The 13367-nt window shown below is 41.5% G+C and overlaps 1 protein-coding gene across 1 annotated transcript; it reads right to left on the reverse strand.

Annotated features, from left to right (window-relative positions):
- Positions 1 to 522: 522 nt before the first annotated feature.
- glipr2l (GLI pathogenesis-related 2, like) lies at positions 523 to 6605 on the reverse strand. Its single transcript, XM_041942505.1, has 5 exons — positions 6213 to 6605; positions 5498 to 5606; positions 3393 to 3496; positions 2848 to 2925; positions 523 to 1271 (listed from the first exon to the last, which is right to left on the reverse strand). The coding sequence occupies exons 1-5, from the start codon at positions 6223 to 6225 to the stop codon at positions 1105 to 1107; spliced, it is 471 nt and encodes a 156-aa protein (XP_041798439.1). The 5' UTR covers positions 6226 to 6605; the 3' UTR covers positions 523 to 1104.
- Positions 6606 to 13367: the final 6762 nt, after the last annotated feature.

The following is a 13367-nucleotide window of genomic DNA, read 5'->3' on the forward strand; positions in this document are numbered from 1 at the left end:
AAAATCTGGTATTTATATGGCGTGCTATATCTTCATATGCTGCTCATGTGTGACAAAAGCTAAAGACTGGGTGAAATAAGCAAGGAAAAAATGTAATTTCTGGTAATGGCTTTTGAGAAGAAACATTGCAAGTATTCTGCATTGTAATATTACTGTGGCAGAGGAACAGAGGCAATCTGCAGATATTAAAGTAATACATTGCACTGCTGAGCCAGTTTTTGGGCTCAGAAGATTTATCCAAGTCTCACAATTATTCAGACCTTCAGTAGTATGTCTGGGAAAAAAATGAGCTGATCATTGTTTACATATAACTGTTTACACTGTCTTAGAGCATTCCCACAGTCACATAGAGTCACGCTTTACCAGAGCTGCGCCAGATTCAGATGTCACATTTTTCTCAAAAAAGTCATTGTCATTAAGTCATTATGAAATTAAACTCTCATTTTCTTCTGTTTCTCACTCTCTCATAGTGTCTAGCAGTACAGATGACATGAGCATGCACAGACAGATGCCAAATTCTGACAATCCATCAACTTTATTGTACAAAACTGGTTAGAGTACAAAACACACACCCAGGATGGCAGGGTTCTGCTTTGACAAGTGGCGGCAATAACACAAACTCATACCGAGCACGTTGAGTCATCCACTTTAATGTGTGGAGCCTGTCCCGTAGGCTGACTTAGTTCCCACTCTTACACAGATGTTAGCCTATGACACATTTTAGTGTGCAAAATTAGAGAAGTATTTGCATTAAAGAATTACATATTATAACACTCTCACAGGCAATGCACATGACCATCAGTGGATTACACAATCCAAATGCTCACTGGAAATGTTTTGTTAACAAGGTCAAACAGCAGTGATTCTTTCATTCTTAACACTGCATCATACACAGGTCCATTTTCAAATTCCAAAAATAGGATTTTAAGCCTGAGTGCATTCCATCTTATAAAATCCATTCAAGATAGTAGTATGGTTCTTTATTAGGTGAGAGGTGCTGCTCTCCTGAGTATGCCCCATAGCAGTGCAGGCAGATAACTGTCCTCCTGGAAAATGAAATAAATGCCTTTGGGCTTGAGTCAGGTGTTGCTGATGTAGACACGTTTAGGAGGTGGTTTTAGCCGGGAGGACGTTGTTCTCAAAATGTCCCTGGTTAGTGATGTTCCCAGCGGGGAAGTACCTGGCCACCACAAAAGTAGAGCCGTCCGATGCAGTGGCCTTACCGACACCCAGCTTTTTGGTTTTCTTCCACACCATTGCTGTGAAATGGCCTGGGTGGTGGGTGACATCAGGAATGATGAATAGAAAGAAATTAAAGGGAGAAGAAGGCAGGAAATGGAGAGACAGTGAGAAAAAAGAGTGTTAGGATATGTTTAAAGCTGAGTGCACACAGACTTCAGTTCCTCTAAACATTTACAGACACAGGAATCTTAATTCCTCTCCCACTCATCCGTCACCAACTTCTGCTATCGCCTGGACTTTATTCTTTCTCTTCACATGAATCAGCGTGAATCACTGTGATGAGCTCCTGGGAGTGATCTGCTTCATGTGTGATTAGGTTAAACAGAGTCTGAGGCAATGGGAAACCATCTAGAGGAATTAGGGCGGACTGGAAATGACACGTGGGCTGAAGAGTGATACAGAGGACTGTGATTTCCCCTCCGTCTCCCCATGGCTGCTCACTGAGTCAGACAGTCACACTCTGTCTGAGGTGTGACATCAGCACGGGGACGACGACAACCTTGCCCATGCCTGGCTGAGCATGACGCTGAGACAGAGAAACTGACAACGAGTAAACAGAAAGTGACGAAGAAAAAGCGAGCAAAATAAATAAATATATGCAGTGAAAACAAAGATGGGAGGAGACAAGACAAGACAGGAAAATATCTGCGAAGGCAACGGTTTGATACAGTGTGTCAGGCCAAAATTTAACACTTTTTGTTTTACATATGGTGAGACGCAGTGCTGGTGTTTTTTTAAATTTTAATTCATGCAAGCTACACTGCAAAAGTGACTTATGTAATATTTGAAAGAATATTCAGTTTTCCTATTATGCTTAATGAGATGAACACGTTATTTCAAGGTTTCTACAAATTATTTTTCAAATTCTATTTTAGTATTATGTAATCTATTGATTGTTTCCTTGATTAACTGATTAAGGGTTAGGGTTAGAAATCGAAATCGAAAGATCGAAATTCAGCTATTATCTCTTCGGGATCCGCTAGCTGCCCATACTGTGTGTGCTCTAAAAAAAGATCTGTTCTTTGTACAAAGCCCAAATCCCTGGCTCTGTAAATGGAAAACAGACAGAATGGCTCAGACCGAGCCACACGGCGCTGCTACAGCCAGCCAGCAACAGGTGCTGTTCAGGATCCTGCACAGGACAGGAGGAAGAGGAGCAGCGATGGGGGGGTGGGAGGGTCATTAAATCAGCCATGCTAATGTGTAAGTACATTGTGAAGAAGGAGGGACGGTATATCAACAATCTCTCTCCAGAATGACTCACCCCCAGCATTCAGATTGCTTTTTTTATCCAACCAACAGTCCACAATCCAAAAGTACTCACTATCATATTCACCATCACAGAATTTATGGCATTTTTATTAAAAATGACTTAGATTAATACCAAAATTATTACACAATTTGGCATACATAAGACATATTATTGCACTGTATTCTTTATATTAATATCACAAAAGTTCTAATGATTACTTCTGATTATCCTGATTGTTGTTATTCTACTGTAGCTCAGAGGAGGTGTGCCACTGACGGACAGGCACACACACACACACACACACACACACACACACACACACACACACACAAACACACACACGTAAATCTCACCAGTGCCAGAGGAGAATCCAGGACGGTTGAAGTTGTACTGCTTCACTTCATCGTACCAGCGCTCTGCCACATCCTTCCCTGCACATGCACAGGACAAAGTGCAACCTCAACTTAAGGGACAATCTAATCGATCTTGCGTCGTACATATTGATCAGGATGACAGCAGTGTTAAGAAGGCTGCACCCTGCGGCTATAAATCCCATTTGGGGCACATGTTGACAGTTGCTGTGTTTTTTGTCAGCCAGCACTGCTCTGTAGGAGATTTCTTTATGAATCACACCGTCCTTCGCTGACATATTTCTGCAGTGACTCACAGCGTCTGAGCTCACAAACATAGTGCGAAGTGGAGGGAAATAGATCCCAGCTGTTCGCTTTGAGGGTACAACAGTCTGCTTCAAGCCTCCTAGACTCAACTATTGTATCTATGGACGGGTGTGTCGTATTAAATCCATCTCATCACAAACAGGGCATGTACACAAAATCATTTAGGTGGTTTATAGATAGTGTACTGAGGATGTGTGTATGTGTTTATGTGCTGTGTGTACCTGATTGGTCATAGGAGGCCCATGCCAGGTTTTCTCCACAGCTCCCTCTACTGGACTCTGCACTGTGTTTCAGGATCCGTGTGCTGGCGAGACTTTCAGCATAACTGTGGCCAGAAACAAAGAAATGTGGATAGCACTGCTTAAATACCTGCTACAAAACATAACACACTCCTGCACTTCTCCACTGTCCTGCTGCTGTGAGCGGTGTTTTACTTTAAAGCATACTTTGAAATCACAAGATTTAACTTTCCAAGAGTCTCAGTTTTTAAAGAGTTTGTCCAGATGTGCAAGTCACCCATCCTATGGGTATGATATATTGCTCTTCCCTTTTCATGGAGAGTCGCTACTTGCATTTGTAGATACAGTGATGAATTGTGTTTTCTGAAGTCTTCCCGAGCCCATTAGGTAATCTCCTTAATGCAATCATGTTGGTTTTTAATGCAGTGCTGCCTGAGGGATCAAAGGTCACAGGCCTTCAGTGTTGGTTTTTGGCCCCTTGCCCCGTAAATGCAGAGATTTCTCCGGATTCTCAAATGGATTGATGGTGAAATCCCTGAATTCCTTACAACTGTGTATTGATTAATGTTGTTCTTATACTGCAGAACCTCACTCTATCTGTGCTTGTGAACGAGCCTTTCCAGGATGCTCCTTTCATACCCAATCATGATACTATCACCTGGTGCCAATCAACCTGTTTACCTGTGGAATGATCCAAACAGGTGTTTTTGGAGCGTTCCACATGTTTCCCAGTCTTTTGTTGCTCTTGTCCCAACATGTTTGAAACGTATTGCTGGCATTGATGTCAGAATAAGTATATATTTACAAAAATCAATGAAGTTTATCAGTTTGAACATTAAATATCTTGTCTTTGTACTGTATTCCACTGCACATAGGTCAAAAAGGATTTGCTAAAAAAATTATTGCATTCTGTTTCTACTTACACTTTAACAGTGACCAAACTTTTATGGAACTGGGGTTTTATCAACATAACGACTGATTGATGTAGTGCCATCATTTACAACAGGGACAAAGTTCAACATCTTATCCTGGCAGTAACTCATGTCTCTGTCTAAAAGACTGTGCAGTGCCTGCCATGTGGCCTCAGTGACTCTCACAAAACAGTCTGGATAAACCACATTCGTTAAATGCCAGGGCTGTCCCTCGTCACTAAAGATGATGATGATAATGCTTTTTGGATGGCAAGACCAACTCCAGCTGTTCAATCACAAATCCAGTGATCTTGTTGCTTACTTTGTCAGATTATATATTTTAAACCGAAACTTCAGATACAAATTATTCCCAAGACATGCAGCTGTGAATGAGCTGAATGCCTCAACCTTCCTCCTGGACAGGGGTCAAACAGTTATGAATGCATCATTTGGTAAGTGCCTTTACAAACATCGGTGGACACAGAGGTAGAGGTAAAAGCACCATTTATTATTTCCCAGTGAACTGTACTGTGCTTTAAATAGTGGATAATCTCCAAACTCAAATGCACCATCAAATACATTAACAGTATGCAGTGTTTAGTGTAGTGTAGACTGTTTATCATTAATTGTGACATACTGAAGTTAAACTTCAGGCCTGTTTTTTTTAAATACGTTTTAAACACATTCAAAACGAAAGAAAAAATAAACGTTTTATCCCAGCACAGAATTTATTGTGCCTTGAATGTTACTGTGCACTCCTGTATCAGATATCATAAAATTAAAGGTTGTTCAGCAGCTCCGTGTTGCTGTTGTTACTGCATTATCAAACACGCTCCAGGAAATGGACTGAAATTCAATTAACCAAGGCCTCTAGGATTCCTGACAGCACTGATCAAGTTTACCTTTACTCAACGCGGTAATAATGACATGAAAAGTTAATAAAGCTGCAATTAGTGGAAACAAATTGTCAACATAAAATGTAATTGCAATGGAAGCAAACACAGACTCTTGGTATTTCATTCTATTTTGCAGTTATTTTATTTGACAGACTAGGCTGGAACTGTCACTGTTATCCAGAGCAATGTGACAATGACTGGTATGTGTAGTCCTTGCTAATGCGGTTCCTGATTTGATTTGTGTGTTTGTGTGTGTGTGTGTGTGTGTGTGTGAACCCACCGGCTAGCCTCTCTGCTCAACTTGCTGCACAGCTTCAGTGGAGGAGCCTGGTGCTTCCTCCTGAACTCATTGTGGCACTTAAGCGACTCCTCAGCAAACTGCTTGGAGGCTGAGGGACGGAGAGGGCAGAGACAGGAAGGGTCAGGCAGCCGGAGAAAGAAAAGTGACGAGGTGGTGTGATGTGAAGGTCCACGTGTGGCAGCTGAGCACAAGCTCGAGCTGAGATGCGAGTTAGAGTCTCACCACCTGACCACTGACTGACCTCAGACAGCGGGTACAACTCGATGACAGACGACGGAGTAGAAAACGTCACCCACATCACCCCCATCTGCCCGGTGCCTATCGCTCACTGGCCTTTTCATAAGTCCCACAATCTCTCGAGTGCCCACACAATAGGCACATTGAAAAAGCCACACACAAACAATACAAATACCAGTGCCGCCTAACAGCCGGCATCTACTTGGCACGCTGCAAGATCAATCTTAACCAAAGATCAGTAAAAGCCGTTTTGAAATCTTTAACCGAGGCACCATTAAAGAGGAAAAGAAAGTAGTTATTCCTCTGCAGTTCTGTATGTCCTCACAAGTAGCAAACCACTTCCAGTAAACAAGCAAACACACACACACACACATGCACACACATAGGGGCAAAGTTCTCACTCAGGCCAAATTGATACTATCAAAGTTAAAATCCTCTGGGTGCACTTTCCACTTACCTGACTTTCCCATGGTGCTGACACAGGAAGCTTTCAGCGAGATCAGTAACACACTTAGCGGTGAACGAAAGCAGCCTCTCCCCTGTGTTCTCTGTTCCTGCTCTCTTTCTCACTGCCTCTTTCTCTGCTGCTTGCTGCTTCTCCCTCACTTCCTTTAGTGCTGCCTATCTAACACTGCTAATGCTTTTATTTCCTTCAATTCCACCTTGAACTCAACAGCAGTTGTGCGAAGTTCCGCTTTAGCTGTTTATTTGGGTGCACTGATCATTACGAAACGTGCTTCTTCTTCAGGTTTTCCTTCACTTACTTTGACTCAACCTGCCTGTCTCTACTATCTGCATGGCCTGTCTGCCTCTCTGGCTCGTGGGAGCACACACCCACTCTGTGTCTTTACATTCCTACAAATGAGAGGGGAGCCCCTGCAGACGCTGGTGACATCATCTCTGTGAGACTCATGCCCTTATACGGCACTGAGATTCGTCTTGGCAGCCAGTGTTACTCCTAGCAACTGTTACCGGCACAGTGGCTTTCCTCACAATACACACTGTCGTGATGCGGCATTTTGCTGCAGATAATGTGCCACTGAAGACAGCTGCAGACGCTGCGAGCTGCACAGTGCATACTGTAAGTGAGGCTATTTCTGAAATGACGTGTGTCACTTTTCAAAATGATCCTTTCACTTTCAATAGTAAGGTCAAAACAGCCTTCAGCGTCACTAGTCTGTCCTTAATCCTAAATGACTGTGATCCAACTTAGTCTATGTGTGCATGATTACGTAGATCTTTTATTTTACACTTTTTTGTATATGTGTTGTCCAACGTATGTACGTTTTTGTATATTTTGCTAATTCTGCTCATTACTGTTTTTAGTGCATGTCAAATATTCCATTTGTAATGCTTTTTAAGTACTTCAGCTTACTTCTGTACGTTTTTGTGTTTTACTACTGTTGCTGTGATATCCGGCCATAATAAACTTTGACTTGACTCAACTTTCACTTGTCACTGTTGACAGCTTTAAAGCAGTTTGATCTTTAAAAAAAATTGCAGGGGACCTCCATCTTTAGATTTCTTCAGTAACTTACCTCAGATACACCCAGTAAACGAGTGATCCCTTCACCACCATCCTGGATGAAGAAGCAGTAACTGAGCCGTTTGCCTACGGCAGTTGACACACAGGGAGAGGCAGAATCACCATTCATCATACTGCACAACAGGTTTCTACTATTTGTTTTGTCTGTGTGCGGTATGCTAACCCCTCTGTGCTTTAATGGCATTTCCAAGCTGGGATATTTGTCATTTAAAAAAAAAAAAAACCAGACACATGCTTTAAAAACGGTGGGAGCAGCATGCAACAGAATCTGGGAATGGATTACCTCACATTTTACTTTGCATCTCATAACTCAGCTTTTGAAATTGTCTCTCCACGTCTTGTACAGGCCACAACTTGCATGAAGAATGAACACTTTAGAAAAATGACCTTCGAATACAACAGTGTTTAAGCTGCTTGTGAAACAGCAACATACTGAAGCTTGATTGTTAATCTCCCACTTGTGAAAGTGAGTTTATCCACACTTTGTTTGGCTTAGTTACTGTGTTAATATAAGTTACTGCAGATTGTAATGAAACCTTGTACAGACATGAGCCTGATCCCCAGAGGATGAATCCCTCAGATTTTGATGATTCCTTGACTTTTCCTTTAGCACCATCATCTGGTCAACATTTCAGTTTGTCCGTCAGGTATATAATCACACACTTGCAAAGTGAATCACATTCCTATCATCCACAGCTGTGCATTGTGTTAAGTGCTAATTTGCAAATGTTAGCATGCTAACTCACTAACCTTCAGATGCTATACATGGGAAACATTATAATAGCTGAACATCAGCCTATTGTTGTTGTGAGCATGTTGCCACGCTAACATTAGCATTTAGCTCAAAGCGCTGCCTCAGAACCTCTAGCATGGCTGTGAACCTGTTGAGTCTTTGCTTCTTGCCACATTTTGTAATTTTGCGGTCTTTTGGCAACCGATGCAGCAATTCATGCTGTGAATACGATAAATCAGATTTCCAAAGAAAGCTTCATGAGTCACATCAGTATGAATGCCAGTTTGCTGTATATGTGTCAGCTTTAAAAGAGGTCTAACAATCATCATTTTCATGTGACTTTGTAAGCCGTCATAAGTCCACTTAAAACCTTCACAAAGAAACCAGATAATCACTGCCTGAACTGCTGATGCGTCATTGCAAACACCACAGTGTAGCAAGAAAGAGAAGTCTGAAAAAAAAACCATGATGCTTTACGGAGGAACACTCAAGTGGACATTCATCAACACTGACTGACAAAAGACGTGTCAGTCAAGTTTTTTCATTAAATTTTAATAACATCTCGTTATAAGACAACCAAATGTACCCAGGCAACCTGAGATGTAGTGTCAATCATCATCCCATCTATGCATACATTTCCTGAGCATAAGCACATACTGAGCACACACTGTAAATATATTAGTTTCATTTTCTATCCGTGCACATTACTGCAGCAATTCAGTCCGCGTCCTTCAGTCCGTCTTCTCTTTTTTTTGTCAGACGTCAGACCTAAAGTCTTTCTGAGATTTATTCATGAATTGTCTTTTAAAGATATAAAATCAGGCACAACAGGAATACAGGCTCCAGTCACGTGCCCCTCTGGATCAAAATCACTTCACATAATGTGTAATCCAGCAATGCGCATGCAACGTCCAACGTCACAATTATTATGAAACCCCAACTCCAAAAAGTGCAAAAGATAGCTAAAACAGAACGTGATCATTACTAATCTTACATTCATTTGAAAACCACACAAAACTCAACTTTATTGATTTTTGTAAATATCTGCTTATTCTGAATTTGGTGGCGGCAACATGAGTTACTGCCCTGCCAAGATGCTGAACTTTGTCCCTGTTGTAAATGATGGCACTACATCAATCAATCATTATGTTACTAAAACCCCAGTTCCAAAAAAGTTGAGACACTGTTAAAGTGTAAGTAGAAACAGAATGTAATCCCTGCAAATCCGTTTTGACCTGTGTGCAGCTGAATACTGAGTACAAAGACAAGATATTTAATGTTCAAACTGATAAACTTCATTGATTTTTGTAAATATATAATTATTCTGACATCAATGCCAGCAATACGTTTCAAACAAGTTGGGACAGGAGGAACAAAAGACTGGGAAACATGTGGAACGCTCCAAAAACACCTGTTTGGATCATTCCACAGGTAAACAGGTTGATTGGTAACAGGTGATAGTATCATGATTGGGTATGAAAGGAGCATCCTGGAAAGGCTCAGTCGTTTACAAGCGAGGATGGAGCGAGGTTCACCACTTTGTGAACACATGATAAAACTGTTGCTGATAAACACAGTTTTTGTACAAATGACTGAATTCTGCTCTTATTTATATTTTATACAGCGTCCCAACTTTTTTGGAACTGGGGTTGTACAAAGTGTGAGGCAAAGCCGGAGCTCTGGAAACATTTCCTGTTGCATCAACAACTGACTATAATCCACTCCATTTAAATCAAAAACGAACATTATGAGCTGAAATTACTGTAAAGGAGGCCTGCTGTTTTTCCATTGTGAGGTATTTCAGTCAATTTGCCCGATTGATGGTCCTTTCAAGTGTAGTTATCTCATTAGCCACAAGATGGGACTGTTAGCAAAGACACAGAAGAAGGACGTGGTTGGACTATTAGTCACACTAAGTGCAACTAATGACATCTTAGTCTCATAATATGAGTGGACATGATGGGATTCATGTGAAAAGTCAAGCCACTTGATTTCTCATTAGCTGGATGGTGCTATCTTAACAAATTGATTTCTTCCTTGCCTCCTCCCACCATCTGCATAGTGATGGGACTGGACAGCTGGAAGAAGACATTTACATAGTGGTCTCGAGACACCGAGACTTTGCAGCCATACATCTTAATTCATACTAATTGAGATAGCCGCGGAGTGTGTCCATTTTTGTGTGTGTCTGTGGTGTGAATGTGTGTATTTGATTCTGCGTGCGCGTGCACACGCAGGAGGAAGGATGGCGATGTAATTTATAGAGAGAGCCCCTTTTAGAGGGACAGTGCAGACATCGATCCATGCAGATATTACATCATTTATCTCTGCACATTGGCTATATCTGCTGTACTTATTGCTTGGCTCCCCTCCCTGTCAGCTGCGACATCGTTCCTTCCCTCTTTTCTCCTCCCCATCACTTTCCCCTCTGTCTCTCGTCCCTTCCCTTCCCATTTCCTCCAAACCAAACTGTAATTTTCATTTTTTCCTCACCTGAAGCCCCGTAATGAAAATCTTCCAGCAGATCCCTTATGAAAAAGAAAGGAACAGCAAATTCTTTCTGGGCCAGAAATAATTTTCCACTTCTGTCATGACTGAAGTGAATATGGATTTATGGCAATAGAAATGTGAAATAACTCTTACTGGGGATGTAAGTGCACTTAGTTGCATATAATTCCTCTTTAGCGGTCCCAGGAGGAAGGTGAGGACTTTTTAATAACTCTTTCCCTTCACCTCCATCCTCATTAAGAGGTCTAGTTGACTGAAAATGGAGAGATCTACTGAGGGGGTGTTGAGAGGATTGATCTCAACTGAGAGAAGAGAAGTGTGGGGGCTGTACTTTTTCGAAGGAGTTGTTGGAAGCTCTCTCTCCAGAGCGCCGCTCCAGAATTTGACAAATCAAGAAGCCTTTTATGGTGTCATTAGTGTAACTGTTCCACCGAGGACAAATGATTCTGCGGGTTAAGAGGAGTTAATCACCTGCCAGTCAAACCTCATCAAGCCGCCTCTACGGATGAGGCGCTATACAAATCTCATCATATTTATGGAGCCTTCAATTAAGCAGATACAGCCAAGGAGACACATGCAGAGAGGAGGGAGCGACAGGGTGAGCAGAGGGCATGATGGGAGGGTAGGAAAGGAAGAAAGACAGAGATAGAGGGAGACAGAGACAGTAAGCAGAGCTGGACGACTCCTGTCTGACACTAAGCAGCAGAAATGTAATGTCTTAAAAGGCCATCGCAGTCAATAAAGTTCCTAATGTGCTTAGAGCAATTACTGTGTCCGGAGAGGAGCAGAGTGCATGCAGGATATTAACCTCAGTAACCCACTCTATCTGCTCCATAATTAAATTATCCTCACATCCTCATTCTAATACAGACTCACACACACACACACACACACACACACACACACACAGAGCCATGCAAGCATGCATTTATGAATGTTCACATAGAGTATGTGTTGAACCGTATCCTGACCTGACAGGAGAAGTAGAGAGGAGACAAAAGAAGAGGAAAAGTGAAAGTCAAAGATGGATGATGATGTGGCATCTCAGCGCTGGTAACAGCACGAGCATTGTTTGACCTTGACACTGATGGACGCGTTATGTTTTGATGGCTGTTATAGTCTCATAACATACTGTACTGCTGGTTTGCATGCATCCATTTAAAGAGAGTGTCAACGCACTCATTTTTGATTGAGTAATTTATTTTTTATTTTCTCATAATTTCCAAGAAAAAAAACTGACATGTAAATGTAAAGGTTCCTGGAAAGGAAAATGTAATTTAGTACTAATTAGGGGAAATGGAGACAATGTTCAGCTAGTATCTACAGAGTCGATCAATTCAATCAATCAGTTCAATATAGATGGTTGTAATTACATTTGCAGTTGTAAATAACCGTTGAATGTATATTTACCTCCAGTTTAAAAGAAGCATTTATTCCTAGAAATCCTCCTGAAATGGGCAGCTCAACATATTCTACTTGGGTATGTTGCCTCTGGTTTCCTTATGATTTTTACCAAATTACATAATTATTTCCAGGAAGCTTCCACGAAAATACTAAAGAAATTGCAGGCATTTTCAACTGTCCCTGCACTCATCCACTCATTAACGTCCATCTACCTCTCTGCTCTCACTGCGTACAGACACGCTGTAATCACGGCTTACATTTGGTTCTGCTGCCTGTTTCTTCTACTCTGCTTCCCTCCTCACTCTGTGTTATGTATGTTCAAATTTAAATAGCTATGTCCGAATAGTAACTAATAAGCTCTTCAAGATGATTTAATGCTGTTTAATAGCTGTCATACAAATTGTTATTTGCAGAGCTGGGGAGAAATCTTGACACTATGGACGCTAATTATTGCTTCTGAAAATAACTAACCACCCTTGAGCATTATGCATGGGCCCCCTGATGGCGGTTTCCTCAGCATCTGGGACAGCTTTTGTGGTTGGACTGGACAGCAGGCTAATTTAGTATTTCTGGATGGTGCCTCTTCAGCTTATTTTACTGTTGTGTTTGTACTGATAAGTAATATTTTGTAACCTTGCCTTGGGAATGCTAAGCTGCTGCTTCAGGTCAAGAACAAAGCTATTTGTTAAATATGAATTGTAAGCATGATTGTGCTTGTGAATATATGTGGTGTGTGTGTGTGTGTGTGTGTGTGTGGGTGTGGGTTTGTGTCTACGTGTGTGTGGTTTGCCTTTGTCTAGCTGTTCATTGTTTACCATGCTAAAGAGGACTCCATTGCTCTGGTGAGACAATGCAGGAGGCTGTCTGGAAAAAACGTGTTAGCTCATCAGCAGACTGTCAACCATACACGCACACGCACACGCACACACACACGCACACACACACATACACACACACACACACACACACAGACACACACACAAACACAAACACACACACACACTCACACACTTTCATGCACATACACACATATGAATAAAATATAGCCATCAACTACTGACTAATACAGAGGTGTGATAGAAAAGGTATTTTTATGCCAGTGGTCACCAGCAGTCTGTTGCATCCACCAGTGTGCATGCATGTTCAAGAACAAACTATGCACATGGATGTACCCTCATGTAAGCTTTGTGATATGAACAACAATTTGTCACCCTGCAGTGTTTAAACTCATGATGAACAGAGTGCGAAAATGATGAACTGGGCTCGTGCACTGAATTTAATCAAATCATCTGCTGCAAACCCAGCAGGAATTACATCTTAAACCACATTACAGCGAGTAAGCACTTTTGGAAATTCATACATATGTCCTTGAGGTATTTGAATATCATGTGTTAATGAATATCTAATGATGAAAATAGTAA

This window comes from Chelmon rostratus, chromosome 8, assembly GCF_017976325.1.
Source record: "Chelmon rostratus isolate fCheRos1 chromosome 8, fCheRos1.pri, whole genome shotgun sequence".
In the NCBI taxonomy this organism is placed as follows: domain Eukaryota; kingdom Metazoa; phylum Chordata; class Actinopteri; order Chaetodontiformes; family Chaetodontidae; genus Chelmon; species Chelmon rostratus.

Excerpts from the sequence above, each read along its gene's own strand:
- glipr2l (XM_041942505.1), bottom strand. Across the intron at positions 3,497-5,497 it reads TTGAGCAGAGAGGCTAGCCG|TTATGCTGAAAGTCTCGCCA; the intron begins GTGGGTTCACAC and ends TTCTGGCCACAG. Across the intron at positions 1,272-2,847 it reads TGGATTCTCCTCTGGCACTG|GCCATTTCACAGCAATGGTG; the intron begins GTGAGATTTACG and ends CCCACCACCCAG.